The 20,115-nt window shown below is 37.2% G+C and overlaps 1 protein-coding gene across 4 annotated transcripts in view; it reads right to left on the bottom strand.

Annotated features, from left to right (window-relative positions):
• LOC136835960 (spondin-1-like) overlaps positions 1–20,115 on the bottom strand; it is a 940,271-nt gene that overhangs the window by 227,393 nt on the left and 692,763 nt on the right. For all 4 annotated transcript variants that reach the window (XM_067099863.1, XM_067099861.1, XM_067099862.1 and 1 more), the window contains exons 3-4: positions 11,502–11,626; positions 8,672–8,805 (exon numbers count right to left, since the gene is read on the bottom strand). In XM_067099863.1, coding sequence (XP_066955964.1) covers positions 8,672–8,805; positions 11,502–11,626 — 259 coding nt within the window. The remainder of the gene's footprint in view (positions 1–8,671; positions 8,806–11,501; positions 11,627–20,115) is intronic.

Raw genomic sequence — 20,115 nt, 5'->3', positions numbered from 1 at the left:
ATAGTTTATTAATAAAATGAAATTCATCATTAATGAAAAAAATTACCTATGAATTCTGAGAAAAGCTACTCAAGTGTAACTGAAAATAATGATACATTTTTCGTTAAAATAATTTTAAGCCTGTAAGTGAATAAAAGGCATACTTACTAAAGTAATACTCGGTTTTAAAAACAGCACTTCCTAATTTTTGAAACCAAAACAACAATCCTAATTAAGAGATAAACACACAGGTAATTGGACTTCCCGATAAAAAAATCTCCATTGCTGAAAAAACGCCCTATTTCTGTTGACCGCGCAACAGTTTTCCAAAATCTATTTGGATGAATGCAATTAGCGTCATGTAATCATCGGACCTTAAAGGCGAAAATACTCTACAGTTGCTAAGCTAATGACCCTTAGGAGGAATTGGGTAAACCCACTATTAGATTTTTTTTTGGCTAAGCTTTGGTAAATTCCTGAATCGAATTCAATTATCGTTTGACTATAATAAATGATTCATTTGCATCTCTTTCATCGCCATCTTTAATTCGTCAGTACTACATGATTAAATGCCATTGGCAAGCACTTTGATTAAAAGTCAAACCTTCACATCTGAGGGAGCACAAAGGGGCTATGCACTGCCATTTAATTAAATTTCTGTCCAAGGATGATTTATCGATAACAGCTTAGAGTTCTCCTAAACAGCCTCCTTTATTTTTTCACCTTTTTTTCTGGCAGATTCAAATAGTTTTTGGCGTAAAACTTCATAAGGCGGGCATAAGTAATCACAGAGAACTACTGTAAAAGAGATGTAACCCCGTCACTTGAAATTTCAATATGGCGACCATTTTCCAAATTGTTTCAGGCGTGCCAGCAATCTACTTGAAATGTCAACGTGAGTATCGCCATCAAAGAATACTGCCGTCTACGTTAAAGATATATAAATTTGGCATTTTTAATGGTTAGAGAGATTCCGGTGCATTTTCATGTTTTGTGTATAGCAGAAATAAGTTTCCGTGCTAAAATGTTTATCAAATATTCCATTAATGCCAAAAAACTACCAAATTTTACATTTTGGTAATATATTTTAAAATATTAATGCTGGTGTCGATCGAAGTTTAAGCGCGGTACTGTTATAATTATTATTATTACATTATCATTATTATTACCATCATTAACTATCATTATTATTGCCATTATTAATTAAAAAGAACATAAGTTTAAAAACACATGACAAGTCGTCGCACTGCCCAGTAACGTAAAACTTTTCAAAACTACGTTTGTTGTAAAACTATGGAACCAGTGCCTAATTTTCTGAGTTATATTGTTGTTTATGTAACTATATATTTGTTACTGTGAGTGTCTTGAATTTGTCCTCTCTCTCTCTCTCTCTCTCTCTCTCTCTCTCTCTCTCTCTCTCTCTCTCTCTCTCTTTTTTACATGGTGTTCTATTTTTTGAAAGTTTTCGTTACAAGATAATGGCCGTTTAGGCTCCTCGATATGAATACAATCGATGAGCCTAAACGGCCATTAACTTGCAATGAAATCTTTCGCAAAACGGAACGCTATGTAAACAAAATATAAAAAAAAGGAAAAAAAACAATCAAAGACATACATACGAACAATACAGTTACATAAGCAATAAGAAAAAAAAAAAAACTAAGCTCTGGTTCCATAGTTTCATAATAAGCGGAGTTTTTAAAAGACTTTCGGTACTGAGCAGTGAGACAACTTTGCATCTCAACAAAATGTAGGTGATGACACTCTTCAAGCGAAACATGCACTATCTCCTGAGGATCAGGCACTAAATATGCATATGACAGTTTCTTGTCGAAAGCAGTAGCCGCCTCTGACAATGTCTAAAAGATACGACTTTACGAAGCTGACGAAATCCACAAAACGAAAAACTATTTTGCTACAGATATAACAAACGATATGGAGCATGTGGCATTAAAACTATCTCTTCTTTAGTTATACGAAGCCTTACAAACATCATTTTGTTTTCTAGCTACTTACATAAACTTTCAAGTTCTGCATAAAAGTACTTCGAGTCGATGGTAACAGCAATTCTATCCAATTAATGTTGCCTGTGCAAAGCAAACCCTGAGGTGCGAGCATGGGACGAGATCCTTTAATGAAAAGTCTCATTTTTGCTGGAATGCCTCTGACATGATTGGCTCCAGTTTCTGATCCGTTCTTGATCTTTGTTACGGCCATCATTCGAAGGGTCAAAAAAAAAAAAAAAAAAAAATGTAGCGAGAGTATCATCAATCATCTTTGTACTGTACAGTATTATTCATTAGCCTAACAACCATGTCACTAAAAAGGCTAAAAAACAAGGACCCAAGAATACTGAACTATATAAACACATGAGACGTATCTTAGCTCGCTAAAAACACCAAGAACGAAAATTCGTTGCTGATGATTTGCTTAAAAACTTTGACTGAGACTGCGACCAAGAGCATGGTTTCTATGTTACAGTAAGGCTGCGAAACCAGGGATTTCGCGAAATCCCTGAAAGTTTCAGGGAATTCGTGAAATCACCAATTCACTTAGGGACATTTGATACCCGAGGGGTTAGTACTAAACACGGCGAAACAGTGATTCATCTACACTGTCTCGCCGTGTTTAGTATTAGCCCCTCGGGGAGTACTAGCCTATGGGGATCAAATGTTCCTAAGCGAATTGGTGATTTCACGAATTCCCTGAAAATTTCACGAATTTCGTTAAATCCCTGGTTTAACAATTTTACTGTAACACATATACAAAAGCCCTAATGGAAGCCGAAGTCAACGGCAGCATTAAATTCAATTTGAATAAATTCGGTCTCATATCCATTCTCAAGGTTGTCTTTGGTAAAACTTGCTAGATCTTAGTGTGTCAAAGCTGCAGTGCTTCTTACCACAATAGCTTTTGCTCTGAAGAAAGATATGAAAGGTATGTCTTTTGTGCGTTTTAATAAATTATTTTAATAAGAATTAATCATACGTGCAATCCATGTCCACGCTATTTAACCATAATTCTAACTCGCAAAAATTACAGTATTTATCATTTTCGTAATTACACTTCATTTGATTGGAAATTAGCTTGAAAAGAAGAGTTTTCCTTTCCTAACGAACGTTGTTTTCGTGAACTTTCCTTAGTTATAGCCTTCCTAAGGTTAACTCTCAGTTACTGTCAATAATCAATGTCTTTATTTTTAAAAGTCATTCAGTAACGTTTGGTTCAAGGGTCGGAAACGTACGGCACACCTCGAATTCTTAGCTTACTTTGGAATAAACTATGTAAACTTTCTCTGTATGCCCCGTTCTTTAGAATTTCATTTATTTATTCTTTTTAAGCTGAAAGATTAATGACCAATCACAATTACTTTACATGACAGAACTCAGGAGAAACATATTTTCTAGTGAAACATATTTTCTACTGAACTGTTGAGGGCTTTTAAGAGTAATAGGTTGAAGCTGGACTTTGAAAAAGAGAGTACATTCTGCGGTACCAAAGTGTGTCTATGTCCACTGATTTGAGCGCAGGATCTATGAACGGAAGTAAAATTTCTATGCGTTTTCGAAGGAAAAAAATATTATCAAATAAAAGCCAGCAAAACTGAAAGTCTGTCTGACAGGTAACACAGAACAAATACAAAAATGATGAATTCATTACAAGTTCAGAAGTTCCTGACTAAAAGTTACGGAAAGTGGCTACAAAGGAAATGAATCTTCTAAATACTTTGGTTCAAAGGATATGGTACAGCGCTTTAGTGAAACTTAGAATTGTGCAGAAGGCTTTCGGGAGAGAGAGAGAGAGAGAGAGAGAGAGAGAGAGAGAGAGAGAGAGAGAGAGAGAGAGAGAGAGAGAGAATCAGGCTGGCCAAGAATTTTGTAGTAGCAGTCTGGATTTGATTAAAGGTATTTGCCCCCAGATGACTGTTGTGATAGTTCAGTTCAAGTAACCGTCCGTATAATCATCACAGCAATATAAAGCTTGAACCAACATGAAAAAAAACAAACAAATAAATCAGGATCTTTCTCATTACGAGTAAATAATGAATAACGATCTGGGGGACATCAGTAAAATCATGCCAAGAGATAAAGTCCCAACGAATGCGCTCGAAGGGATCAAAGGGACAGCACAGACCCAAACCTTTCAAAATCCAGAGAGATTTCAATAACATATATTATTAATGGTTCTCTAAGAACCCACACATTAAGCAACCCTCTTCACCCTATTATTTGTTGAAATGTCCTCTCCCACTTATCGTGTCCCAGGGGAACTGGAAGCATGATTAAGGAAAACACTGGTACTCATAACTGCACCATACACCTACACACTCATTTATATATACATATACATATATATATATATATATATATATACATATATATATATATATATATATATATATATATATATATATTATATCAATCACATATATGAAAATATTTACGAGGTAGAGCGAATTGGATATACGTTTTGTTGCTTATATTGAATATGAATCACGGTGATGTGATAAAAAAAGTCATATATATATATATATATATATATATATATATATATATATATATATATATATATATATTTATTTATTTATTTATTTCTGTCCTATCTACAATCTACCTTACTGAAATGGATTCCACAATAATTTATCTGTTGGGTCTCACGCATATTTATTTACAGGTAAAAGATACCACCATTATTTTACGCTGGAAAATCCTACTGCACTGCTAGGACAAAAGATGAAACATGATGTTAAACGTCGATAAAAAAAAAATTTCCTTTCTTATGTAACATTTCTTCGACTGGTAATTAATGTAAATCCAAGAGTAATATTCTTGTGTATGAAATACCTATACAAAATACAATATTTTTTCTACTCGAACGCTATACGTTAAAAGTTAAAAACTACATTTCTTATATTCACGCGTGTGAGTACAAACATATGTGAAAAATTTAATAAAAATATCAGTTACTGCGACCTGCTTTTTTTTAAAACGTGCAACCTTTCATATGCGGCTCAAACCTAGTACATGCAATCATCAATCATCCATTTTTTGGGTCAAAGGAATGAAACAGGAGAGCAATGGGTGGCGTTCTGCAAACGGAAAAGATTGATGATAGTGAAGACATGGTTTGAAGAGCGTAAAAGGAGACATACAAGGAAAAACTCAGGCGAGAAAGGAATCGGAGTTATTACATTCCCAGGGAGTGTGACAGAAATAGGATACAGCAAACGTTCTGTATTTCTATCCTGCAGGGGGAAGCGCTCGGAGGAGTTTTGCGCAAAAGTACTCCTAGGGATAGAATACATTGTTACAGGAATAGCTATTTGACGAATGCTTTTAACTTTTTGGGATGACAGATACATTCTCACGGGCCATCCGTTTTCAATTACGATGCGACGGTATTCATTTTGATGTAATACAGAGCATAAAAGTGTTTTTTTCCCTTCTCTACCTCCTGGTCGACTTACAACCAGTTATAAAATTCACTGCTCAAGCTGACAGACGCATACTACATTTTTAAGGGAAAGCTTACTTGAGGTTTATTTCTCCGCTCGGTTCGGGGATCGAACGCAAGTCTCTGCTTCGATTCCAGAGCGCTACAACTATACCACGAAGAGAGAGAGAGAGAGAGAGAGAGAGAGAGAGAGAGAGAGAGAGAATAAAGAAACAGGTTGAGTAAAAGGAAATCGAGCGAGACCAGCGTAAGCAATGGCAGATCTAATTCCAGATCTGTCAGAATAGTTAACATTATCCATTGACAACGATGAATATCTCAGTGATAAAGCCAAGCACATAATTTATATTAGTTCCGATGCTGCAGCGTTGTCTCCATTCCTAAGCAAGCGAAATAACATATGGCTCCCCCGGCGTATACGGAAATCCTGGCCACCGTGTGGATATGACTAAATTAAACAAAACCAATAAGCTAAGGATAACTAAAACTGAATAGATATTAGTAAATCAATAAGATAAGGATAATTAAAACTAAATGGATATTAGTAACTAAGTTGAACGAAAATAGAAGAGATGACGATGGTTAAGTTAAATGAAATTAAACAGATAACTATCTAAACTGAAAGAAGCTAAACAGATAAATAAAATTTAACAGAAAGCGAACAATGAACAACCGTCCTTCAATCAGCCCATGCATACTTTATCATTTTTTTTTTTTTTATAAATCTGATCCTCCATAGTATATAGATTTTCCAATATCATGATCCACCACGTAGCACTGAACTAAATATGCAGTTAATTCTCATTCTTGTCACTTCTTTTGTGAGGTTAAAGACCACGGTTATCGAGAACTTCTATTTCAGCTGTGACCAAATTATGGAATGATCTTCCTAATCATCTAAATCATCTAGTTGAATAACTGGAACTGCAGAAGTTCATATTTCTGTTAATCTGACTCAGATGGGGTTCATTTCATAGTTTATCACATCTGTTTTTCTTTGTTATCTCTGACGTTTCTGGGCTGATTTCCTTATTGGCTTTGTAGAATTCTGCTTATCCAACTAAGGTTGCAATCTGGATAATAATAATAATAATAATAATAATAATAATAATAATAATAATAATAATAATAATAATAATAATAAATAATAATAATAATATAACAAACGTTGATAAGACTCTCGAGAATCAAAATATGAAACAGAAGCGTGAGAAACAGTGAGAAAGGTTTGGTGTTAAGGAAACATTAAAACATTAAAAGCCAAGATGATCTCGGAATATAACATAATGGTAAGGGGATACAAGTTTCACACAAAGGAAAGCAATTTGAACAAGAGTTACAGATTACAAGATAAATGGCCAAAAGCAAGATGAGCTAAGAGGATGCAGAACGTCAACTGCAAGGGAGCTATGAAACCTGCGAGATGAAGGAATAGGCAGATGAATACTGCGCTATGATGGGGGAAAGACAAGACAAATGAAATTCTGTCTGGGCTGAATGAGTTGGCGTTTAGGAAAGTGAGGGATCCCAATAAATGAGTGAGTTCGCTATGGAAAGGACGAGGGACTGTTAGAGTCAGCTGGTCGTCAGGCATTAATGGAGCCATTCACCAACCCCACACAACCAATCCAAAGGATGAACTAATATAATTTGACTTTTATAGGTGCAGTGGATATCGCCGTTATGCATATGACATGCAGAAAAAAACCCATATGCATTGCTACAATTTTCTTAATACTTGAGTGAACTGAATTGAATGAACTGAAAATCGAATTTAAGCCAAAGGCCAAGCACTGGGACCTATGAGGTCATTCTGCGCTGAAACGGAAATTGACAGTGAAAAGGTCTGAGAGGTGTAACAGGAGGAAAACCTCGCAGTTGCACTATGAATCAATTATTAGAAGAGGGAGGAAAGGAAGAAGGAAGAAAGTGAATATGAAAGGAGCTACAGTAAAAGGAATGAAATGGTTGCAACTAGGGGTCGAAGGCACGCTGCAAACAACCTTAAATAATGCCTACAGTGCACCACATGAGGTGCACTGATGGCATACCCCACTAAGGGGAACATTTTAGTGAAAATACCGAGTCATACTGGTAGTTTTTCACAAAGTTCGCCCGATGGATTTGTCATAAAGTGAAAATTGGAGCAATTAAAGTTGTCAGCCAGGTGGGAAAAGCCGAAAGCATACTGTAGAAAGTAATCCCCTTACGAGAAAGATTACCCTCTGTGCAAGGGCAACACCAGCATAGGAAAACGATCTTCAAACATCAGGCATGTGTTAAGGAGACAATGATTACTGACGGAAGTGACTAAAAGCGTAATATTCTCGGATACTTAGCGAAATGAAATAAGGGCTTTGACCTTCTTTGAGTTTACACATGTGAACTTTTTCTTTTCTTTTGCGCACACAAACACACAACAACAAACGTATTAGTAACAGGTTATGGGAACGCCCAAATACTATCTTTCGTAAACGAAGTAAGTGTTCAGTTAAAATAGGGTTAACCAAGTATGAGCACAACAATGACAGACTATCAGAAACAGATAAAAAAGTCGCTGATTTAACAATATAATGATGGAGTCCGTTTGATGAAAATACGAGTATATTTAAGCAAGGACTTGGCTTATACTGAGTTGCTAGTTTACGTGCCTGCATTACAAGTATCTTCTACAGCTCAGCATCTATTGGGTAACAATAACAAAGGAATGAAAACCTAAATATAACAAACAACACATCAACGGCAAAAAAGGAAGGAAAGTTATGAATAGTCAGGTAATAAAAAAAGCAAGAGTAGAGTTACAAAGTGAAATCCTGCTTACAATAATCAACAAGGGTTCTCGAGACCAAATCGATGATTCAAAACTACGAGGAAACTATTAAAAGGAGAGTTTCAAGGACTAAGAAACTTCAATAAACAGAACACTCTAAGCTCCAAGGAACACTTCTTCACTTCAAGAGCTCCAGGATATAATTTCTACTTCTATTTATGGTATCATCAGATACGGGAAAAATCTAATGGCTGTTTCCGGCATTATCGGAAATAAGAGAGCAGCAACAAAGAAAATTTTAAAAGAAAGAAACGGAGATTTCATATCGAGAAGAGAAACATCAAAGCTTCTACCAATACCAAAGAGGTTATAAGAAAAACAACAACAGCACCAATTTCCAATGAGCAAGATGATTCCCAAAAGCAAAGTAGTACCATGAACATGTTTGAAATGCCCGTCTCAACTCACCTGAAGATTACGCATCCTGATCCGGCGGGAGGGGCAGTCCACAGCACCTGGATTTCACTCTTGGAGATCGAGGAGGTCTGTATGACGGCGTTGGGGCAGTCTTCGGAATGCATGGTGAGGGCGTCGCCGTACAGCTGGAGAAATAAACGAGATAATCAGATTTTTCAAAGGTTAGTCTGTTGGTCTTTATTGATTATTAACTTAATCTCTTGGTCTTTGTTGATTATTAACTTAATCTCTTCGTCTTTATAGATTATTAACTTAATCTCCTGGTCTTTATTGATTATTAACTTAATCTCTTGGGTTTTACTGATTATTAACTTAATTTCTTGGTCTTTACTGATTATTAATTTAATCTCATGGTCTTTATTGATTATTAACTAACTAAACGGCCGGTTCAATGGGTTTGTTGCTTTCACAGCATAAATAGTTATTGTGAGGAATGAGAGAAATGCCTAATTTCTGTAAAGTTTCACGGCTTTTGATTCTGAAAGGGAGAAAGACAGCACTTAAAAAAAGAGATGATATGGGAAAAATGATTACAGATCAAATTAATAAGTAAAATTTGACTGGAACCTAAAAGAACTGCAGAACCAACTGAGTCTAATTATAGGGAAATCGTCCTAATTTTGCTTCTGTCTTTATGCGCTATTAACTGCAAACTACTATAAATTGGCGTGATTATCTACTTCAAGATTTGCGTAATTAATTCAAATGCCACTATCTCTTTCGTTAAAAGTATATCTACTACTTCCACTTTACATGTCGAAATCTACATTAATAATACGCTTGACATTTTCAGTACACCCACCTACTCCTTTTTTCAAGCTAATATTTTTGGACTTCATCATCTCTTATCAATTTTGAACACACCCACATATCTGGAAAAATTCTGAACATGAACCAGGCACCACGAGGTCACACGAATCGGATTACATTCATCATACCGACAGAGATAACGCTGAGGCAAAAAGAAAAAATGAAATTTTATTCGAAACCCTGATATATTTAACTCGGTCATTTACGCTGCAAAATCCTTTATAATTAAACGTTCAATCAAAAGCTTACCTTCGCGTTTACTCTCATCCCAGGGGTTGAATTTTCATTGCATTATTTCCAAATCGATATTTCAATCGATGTCAGTCGCTTTCGTGTCTTTCAACATGTTTCTTCATTTAAAATTTATTGCAACAAATCACGAAGTTGCCTGCCAAGGATAAAGAGTCTGTTCTACACTACTGTTTGGACCATATCATTGGGTAAGTCTCTGAATTCGATGGGCGTAATCACGAATCTTTACTTTTTAGCAGGCTTTTTGACCACGAGTGCGCGCGCATAAAAAAAATGTATATGTATCTCAAACACCACTAGGAAGAAATGAAAAAGGCTGAAAATCCTGAACAATGTCGACTTTATTGTTAAGCCATCGTCTGTCCTCTGAAGATGGCATATCAATAAAGCCGACACTGGTCAGGATTTACAACCGTTTTTAAAATTCTTTCCAGTGCTTTTTAATATGTACGAGTAACGGATCAAGTGTGATTATATTCTTATATATATATATATATATATATATATATATGTATATAATATATATATATATATATATGTATATAATATATATATGTATATATATAATATATAATATATATATGTATATATATATATATATATATATATATATATATATATATATATATATATATATATATATATATGTATATATATAATATAATATGTATATATATATATATATATATACAATATATATATATATAATATATATATATATATATATATATATATATATATATATGAATTTTGTGTTTGAAACATGACAATCGAATAAATACTTTGAAAGAAAGAAGTACTGAATTGGTTTGCGCATGAATAAACTTTCAACAATTTTTGCTAAGCATTTTCTAAACAGCAAGACACACGTATGAAAAAGGCCAGCAGTTCCTCTAAATCGCGTTAGAGGTCCCTCTCGCTTTTTACCAAGTTTTATTGCGCTCGTGATTCGCATCTCGAAGTATATACGAGCAAAATTGCGCGCCACAACTTTCATTTTTATGAAATAATAATTCTGTCTTCCAGGCTGCTACTGCTTTCCCTCCGCAGCAGCAGCCAATTCGGGCCACTCTGGAATCGTGTTTTGCAATCTCACACAAACACTCAGCCCAGTACGAACTATCACACACACACACAAACACCGAGAGACAACGCTCCTGAAATTAAACATAAATGTACGTGAACCAACTGCATCTCCATTCAACTCGCTCATGTCATATTTTCTCTTGACGATTTCGTTAGGGAACAAAAGGAAAATTAGGATTAACTAAATTGAAAACTGCACAAAATGCAACTAATGCCACAAAATCAATTACATGCACGCATGAAACTCTTAGGATTAACGTAAGCTGAAAAACTGTGTGAAATGAAACCAATGCCTCAAAACATTTATTTGCACAGGCGAAATTATGGGAATTTCTAGGCACACACGAAACTATTAGGATTAATATACAACCGAAAAATTGCGTAAACTAATGTCGCAGAAATCATTTATGCGCGTTAGCAAAACTATCTGGACCTCCATTAACTGAAAAATTGCATAAAATGAATACAGTGACACCAAACCGAAACCATTTAAATGTCAACACGAAACTCTCAGGACTAACACGAACAGTATATATTAACGTAATACCAAAAAATCAATTCTAAGGACAAACACACACATGCATCTCTCCAACTCCGATACCAATGAACGCTTTTGCTCGTAATCATTCGGGAGACAAACGAGACACGAGAGAGCGCGAGAACCGTTACTTACTTGGAAGGTTCCGACGCTGCGGGGTCCGTACAGGTTCGTGTGCGTCTGCTGCGACGCCTCCACCACCAGCATGAATCCCGTGAATTTTTGCACCGAGTACTGAGTCCTCCATCCTTGCAGACTCACTGAAATAAAAACAAAAAAGAATACATATATTCTCTGTATTTATTCAAGGGTAACAATCTGAACAATTTTTTCAGGATTTTCCACAACATCTGTCGCAATACCTTTGCTGTTTCTTTTTAACCTCCCTGGAATTGGAAAAAAATACACTGTTACAAATTGTAGTAATACTTTTTCTGCTTAGTTCTTCTCCTAAAAACCGCCCCCCCCAAAAAATGTATGAAGATAATCTCGTATTCATCACTGTTAGAAGCACGTAAAATTCTTTAAGGCAGATCAAATACAGAAATGAAGATTTTAGAGAAACAGTACAATTTCCGGCTGAACTGGAATAACGTCAATCTAGGAAAATCTTTCATCAATTCACAGTAGACTTTTGAAGCTTTGTTTCATAAGGTAGCTCTGCATGAAAGTTGAAAGAACAAGACGTCTCCACAGCTCCGTGCGATACAGCAGATATGATTTATTACATTCGCATCAACAAACGAAATTCACAGAGTCTCTTCAATCTCGCTTTCATTCTGTAACATAACTTTGGAGCTAAAACGGTTTCAGGCAGGACGCAGCACAAAGGCCACGCAGCAGGGAGGAAGCGAGCGAAATAACAACGCTGTCGAATTGTGCTTTATGTGTTTCCTGTATTTAAAGGGATCGATGTCCCTGTTTTGAAAAAGTAGAAAAAAAGAAAAACCACTTGGATACCTTTAAATAACAAGGGGAAAGATAAATAAAATAAAATGGTGGGGGGGAGTCTACGAAAGTCGTATGCTGGGCGGAAAAAGGGGGGATTTTCAAATAATGTTTTTGAAACTAAAATATGAATGTTTTAAGACGTTCACAAAAGACACCATCAAATCCTCATTCATCATAACGAGAAATATCGTCATAAATATTGCGAGTTTTATCTCCTCAGTACACAATTCTTTCAGCAATTACCCTCAAATATGTAATAACACTGACTGTGAAATACCTGAATTTTTATTACTTGTTGTAAAATTTTGCATTTGAATATTATGAGATATCTAATCCATTTTTTGTTCCAATTATTTATTATTTAAAAGAATCAACTGCTCTCTCTTCCTCTCTCTCTTTCCCAAAGACACACATACACACACACACCATCTCAGCTTATTCCTTAAGCGTAGCCCTAAGATATACAAGTAAAGGCTCGACGCGAACATCAAAGCCACTTACGGTAGATGAATTTGCAATTCATATTTCCTCCCGGCAGCAAAGTGATTCAGTATTGGTTCATAATATCTTCACTGAAGTGTAGATATCAGGAGAAAGAGAAAATAAAGTCTTGTGAAATCCAGGTCAACACCAATATGATGAAATAATTCAACTTCAAATATCAAAATATAGCCAGATATTATTTGCGACAGATTTCGATGGAAAACGATTTGAGAACCATTGAAAAATGAGTGAATTTTGTCGTGATCCAAAAATTACAATACAGTAAGGCGTACTGGTCTTGAATGTTATTTTTCAATAAGGATACGCAAGGAGGAATGCGGTCTGATTTTCCTGTTACTATTGTCTAAATTCATGACAGGGGTAACGCATTTTTTAAAAAATAATCTTTTTCTTACTTCGGAAAGTTCAATGTTTTATATATACTGATGTACATATACAGTATATACACACAAACAAATATATATATATATATATATATAAATATATATATATATATATATATATATATATATATATATATATATATATATATATATATATATATTTATATACATGTGCTGTATATGATTGTATACACACACATCCCTACACACACACAGAACATGTATCCATCTATACGTGGCGTACTTTGCCCGTACAAAGGTTCTGCCATAAACTGCGTCATTATTTTTTAGTCCTTCATGATTCTGAATTTACAAACCACCACTGCCGTCAAAATAAAAAATCCCTGAAGCTCGGCGTTTGAACCGCCCAAAATATATTCATGAAACATACCGACATTCTAGTTTACACGCAACTGTGCAACATTTTAACGCCACCATATCACTCATTTGCTGTATGCGGCCTGATGGATTAAAACGAGCAGTTATAGATGATGGAAGTCATATGAATTTGGAGGCTGGCAGAGTAAGTTCTCCGAGCCGAAAGACTACAGTGCGCACGTAATAATGTGTTTGTATACTTCTTGTTGGGCAAATGATTTCTCTTTAAATACAAAGAGTTTACCTCCATGACGTTTTGACAGAAAAGGCGTTCACGCTATACTTTATTATTTAACCGTTATATGTTTATTAGAAGTGTACATATAAGAGCATATAAAACAGTTACGTAATAATTTGTACATCGTTAGGTATTTAAGCCATTATATTTCCCAATGATTATTTTTTCTTATTCATTACCTGTTTATTTATATTAGGGTAATAACCCTCATTAACGCAACGGCTAACGCGTGCTTTTGTTGCCAGCACGATAAATATAGATTTGTGACGTCAGCCCTTTTGTACGCATGCGCGGGAGCGACTGAAACATGCATGAATCCAATTCACTGCCGGCGAATTGCATCTTGCTCCATTTTTGTGATTGCAACCAGAAAATGCCTTTGATGTCCCTCCGCCGCCCTTTTATGAGAAATAGCATTCAATTTCCGCCGCAATAAATCGCAGTTTATTTGTAATAACTTTCTGTAATTGCATGTAATCCTACTGAAAAGAATCCCCTGCAGTCCGTATTAGAATAATAGCTCGCTGCCTAATAAAGCCGCCGCGAGTGAAGTCTTAATTATATTCACATCAAAAAAAGATCAAGAAAAAGGTACAATAATCATGTTTGATCAAGAGACGGCCATAAATCAAAAGAGTCTTGTTAAAGATCGCCATAAATCTTGGAATTATATGATCTGCCTCATGGAGCCATGTCTTTATTTTCATGAGTATTTTAAGCTCAAAATAAATTCGCGCAAAAGACGAGAGAGGACGGGGGCGGGGAAGGTCAAAGTTGATTACATTTCAAATTGTGGAACTATCACTGTATTTACCACTTTCCTCCGCTTTAACTTTCGCTTATGCAAGTGCAAAGGTACACAACATTTTATATTTTATATTTATATATTATATTTATAAATACTAATATATATACATAAATATAATATATATATATATATATATATATATATATATATATATATATATATATATATATATATATATATATATATATATATATATATATATATATGTATATGCACGCACTGTTACTGATCAAAATTTTGTCAGCACAAGATGACAGACAAAACGTACTACACCAATCAATCAGGATGAAAATTTAAGGAAAAGAACAGCGTACATAGGTATAAAAACGAAAAATAAGACAGGTCTATGGTACAGTAATGTTCGAACGCAAGAATGCAATATCAATATATATATATGTATATATATATATATATATATATATATATATATATATATATAATATCAATATATATATATATATATATATATATATATATATATATATATATATATATATATATATATATATATATATACACACACAGAAACGAAGGATACATTTTAGTGCACTGTTCCATTTATTACTGAAAAAAGCACATTACGCCCCCATTTATATCTGAGTTATTGTGACAGTTCATGAGGGCGGGCGCGCTCTGATGTATTCTCATACGCCCATATTTCTTCAAAACACGAGTCCCCTATTTAGCAGACTCACTGATCCAAAGCTGATTGGTAATTAGTGCGATTGACAGCCGGGTAGTGGGGTAGTCTGACATTTTTACTATGCAGTAATGACTGGCCATTCGAAAATAATGCTTACAGACCCTGTTTCCCATTAAACATCTCGGAAAGATTATGGGGGATAGCGTTTGATACGTCTTTATATAAGTATTCTACGCGATAATAACAATCAGGTTACTCTGTGATTTCCTTTCCTCTAGAAAAAAAAAAGACACTAGATCAGTATGCTTTGCTTACGAGGCCAACAATCAGGTTTCAGCGCAACGTTGACTGGTAGGTCACCAAGGAAAGATAATGAAACATTGAAACTCATTGCTTGCAGCTATAGTACGTCATTTATTTGAGTAGTTTCTTGGTCATAAGCTGATTTACTTTTTTATTTGTTCAAGCAATCAAGCACCTACTTTCACCAACCATCGAGATTTATTTGGCAAACGACCTAAATTGGTTACAAAAGTGGTACAAACTTTTAGAACGGATTACTGCTTCTTCGTGCATTCCAGCTACTGAAAAATTTCCCGCCTAGGAATTAGAATTTAAATTTTAGGCCAAAGTCCAAGCGATGGGACCTATGGGGTCATTCAGCACTAAAAGGGGAATTGAGAGTAAAAAGGTCTTATGGTAAGTTCACACATTCACGTATCAAGGCACGCATGCACACGCACAGCGGAATTGGTGAAACTTGACCATACGCGGAGAAAATAGGCCCGCCCAACTGGATACGTGTCACGGGACGATGTGCGTGATGCATGCGTATTATAGTGCGCCGCAAATGTAAGCACTGCGTATGGGTGACGTGACGCTGACGAACAAGCGGCGGCGCAGGCAGAAGTAGTGCGTGGCAGAGCATGTAACACCAACGTGCGTATACCGTATGTGTTACGTTTTTGCGTAACTGAGTTACGCAAACGTCACGTTGGCCCCACGTACTCGGGGTTAAACCCCAGCTATATAAAGGCCGGCAGCTGCACATATTGAGCTAGTCAATGCCGTAATACCACAACGACAAGACATACTACCAACGTGCTGAAGCAACATGGACAACATAGCTGAAATGCGTCAACTCATAGCTATAGCACGTACGGATAGACCAGAATTGTTGCCACTTGTTGTGAGTATGTGCACGTCATGTTATTGCTGGAGCTTGCAATGATTGCTGCAAAGCACTTAGGCAGAAAAAAGGCGCCCAAGGAGGGTGTGGGCGTGGCGTACCTGCAGAAAAGGATGGAGCAAGGTCATTATGACAACCTGATGGCGGAGTTGTCAACCAAGCCCCAGAGCTGTACAGAAATTTTACCCGGATTGACAAGGACCTCTTCAATGAAATTGTTGAACGGGTCACACCCACATTCAGAAGAAAGTGACATTCTGGAGGAAACCCATTGAGCCAGGCCTGCGTGTTGCTATCACCCTATGCTTCCTCGCTACAGGTGATTCCTACAAGAGTCTGCAATATTCGTTCCAGGTAGCCCACAACACCATTAGTCTCATCGTACCAGAGACCTGCAGGGCCATTGTTGCTGCCTTCGGGGATGAGGAACTGCAGGTGCCACAAACACCTGAAGCGTGGCAGGAGGTTGCACGGGGTTTTGAGGAACGGTGGAACTTCCCGCACGTAATTGGAGCTATAGATGGGAAGCACATTAGGCTCCGTAACCCTCCCAAGGTCGGTACGCATTACTTCAACTACAAGAAGTTCTACTCCATGGTATTACTTGCAGTTGCTGATGCTTCATACAAGTTCCTGTACGTCGGCGTGGGAGCCATTGGGTCAGAGTCAGACGGTGGTGTATTTGCCCAGACCCGACTGGCAGAAATGCTGTTGCAAGAGGAAGCAAATCTTCCCCAACCGGATGCCCTGCCAGGTCAACCTAATGGATCTCCTGTGCCCTACTTCCTAGTTGGCGATGATGCCTTCCCTGAGGAATTACCTTGGCGAAGCCCTACCCAAAAAGAGGACTTAGCAAGGAGGAACGGTTTACAACTACAGGTTAAGTAGGGCACGCAGGACGGTGGAGAACGCCTTTGGGATTCTGGCAAACAGATTCCGAGTATTCCACACTGCAATATGCTTGAAGCCTGACCATATAGAGCCATTAGTGATGTCCGCATGTGTTCTGCACAATATGATCATAAGAAGAAATGCACGAAGACAAGGAGATCAGGAGCACCCTGTCACACATGCTGTCATCCCTGGTAGCTGGAGAGTGACCCGTCCTTAGGAGCAGCCCTTCCAACCGTGACCGGCAACACTGCAACGAGGATGCAAAGGAACAGCGTAACTTGCTGAAGGAATACTTTTCATCGGCTGAAGGCTCCGTGCACTGGCAGGAGAACATGATTTAGTTACTCTCATGCATACCTGATTGTTGTAATTACTTAAATGTCTGTTCCTGCCTATATTTTGGACTTATTTAAAATTCAATAATGTATCAATTCAGGATTATTTTGCCTGTGCATTTGTGTACTTTTGTTTGTTTTAGTTGATTTAATAAAGATATTGCTCAAATCTATGATATATTACTCTCATCAATACTTGGTAATTGGGAAGAGGATAGAGCGGGACATGACTTTGCAAATTTATGTTTAATCAATATGAAACAAACATACATATAAATAAAAGAAAGAAGATGTAGTTATTTTGCCCTTTTTAATAATTTCTTAACATGGAATCTATTCTGATATGATAATTCTATCATTTTTGAAAGTACCTTCTCTTAACATTGTTTCTATTCTGTTCCTGTATTTATTTTGGACTTATTTAATAATCAATAATGTATCAATTCAGGATTATTTTTTCCTGTGCATTTGTGTACTTCCGTTTATTTTAGTTGATTTAATAAAGATATTGTTCAAATCCATGATATATTACTCTCATCAATACTTGGTAAATGGGAAGAGGATAAGTGGGCCATGACATTGCAAATGTATGTTTAATAAATATGAAACAAACATATATATAAATAAAAGAAAGAAGATGTAGTTATTTTGCCCTTTTTAATAATTTCATTTTTAACATGGAATGTATTCTGATATGATAATTCTATCATTTTTGAAAGTACCTTCTCTTAACATTGTTTTTATTCTGAGGTGATAATTCTGTTCATGAAAGTACCTGCTCTTAGCATTTACATTGTTGATATTCTGATATGAAAATTCTATCTTTTGAAACTACCTTCTCCCCTGATATTTGTGACATTTTATATGACTAGCTAATATTTTTGCCTGTTGTCATTTTGCTTCTGTGCACATATGTTACATAAAGTATTTTGAACTTTTTTTCAAAGTCAATAATGAAATGTTAGTGTATTTGGGTTCATTTGCCTTCTTTATTTGTGTACTTGCATTATAGCTACTTCATTGAATACATGATATTTGAGCAGAGGATAGAGCTAGACATGATATTGCAAAATATATTTATTTAATATAAAACAGAAACATACACATACATAAAAGCAAAAGGAAAACAACAGTATATACATTAACTCTGTAAATTATTAAGGAATGTCGTGTCAAGCGACAGGTTGCTGAGATCTTTTGGTGTGGATGTCACCAACTGTGCTTGCAGGAGCGCCAGCTGCTGTGCAGTGAGTGCCCGCTGCTGCTGCGATGCCGACAGGCTGGCAGGAACTGCAGGTGCCTGACACTCTGCTGTCACTGCCATGGTGTGGGTCATCATGGCCCCTCGACGGCACCGTGGGGCCCTCTTTGGTGGCACGGATGTACCTTTGAATGGCACCAAGCACCTCCATTTTCAGGTGCAGGCCCAGCTGTTCTGACACCTGTGCGCACTCATCCTCGACCTCTTGAAAGAACTTCCTCCAGTAGAGGACGCGGGGGTTACTGAGGGAGATGGGTCGACAGTCGTCAGCATATCGTCTCGGAGGGCCTCTGCCCTCGTGAAGGCGACGTCGAACAGCTCGGAAACTTGGTGTTTCCGCTCGGAAACTTGGTGTTTCCGAGCCTTGGTTGTTGCTTTCGATCAACCGGAGAGGGCGTGGGCGTCGGTGTCGGACCAGAAGAAACATGAGCAGGCAGGTCAGAACTTGGGCGAGGGGGAGGGGCGGCAGCAGGGAGGGTGGCAGCAGCACAGGCAGCCTGTAAAAGAGGGCGACATATATGAGAACATGGTATAAAATGTAAATTGAATGCATGGAAACTATGTAATAACATTATATTCAGTAATAATTATGCATGGAAACACATTAAAAACAAACATACCATGGAAGTCCCAACACCTTTGGCTTCCTTTGACGCACAATGTGTGGCTTCAGGAAGTGGAAAATGTTGAGTATCCATTTCTCCCGGTCCGTCAGCCGTCTGCCCGCCCCTTGGCCACTCTTCTCCGCTGTAAGCTGCCCAAAACGACTCCTGAGGGACGTAAACCACGTCCTCAGTTCATGGCCACTCACGGGAGGAACAAGTGACTGGCCCTTCTCTTCGAGCCCTCCACACCTTGGCCTTATCCTTGTAGGCTGTGAGGCCCTTGTTATATATGAAACTCGGCCTCGGTCTCCAGCCACTCGCCAACTAGCCTCTCATTTTCCTCCGAGAGGATCACTGACGGAGTTCTTCTTGCAGCCTCCTGCCAGGGCCATCTCCATCAGGAGTGCTTTCGGTGTCGGCGTCGGCATCCCCCTCGTGGGCGTTGTGCGTTGGTGGCGGCGGCGGGTCGCTCGTAGGTGAGGGCAAGGTCCTCTTCCTCCTCCTCTAGGTCGCTCTCCGTCACGAGCTCGTCGGCCTCGAGCTGCAGCACAACAGCATCG

This window comes from Macrobrachium rosenbergii, chromosome 55 (genome assembly GCF_040412425.1).
Source record: "Macrobrachium rosenbergii isolate ZJJX-2024 chromosome 55, ASM4041242v1, whole genome shotgun sequence".
In the NCBI taxonomy this organism is placed as follows: domain Eukaryota; kingdom Metazoa; phylum Arthropoda; class Malacostraca; order Decapoda; family Palaemonidae; genus Macrobrachium; species Macrobrachium rosenbergii.
Note: the sequence above shows the minus strand (reverse complement) of the source record. Positions and strands in the feature narration are given on the sequence as shown.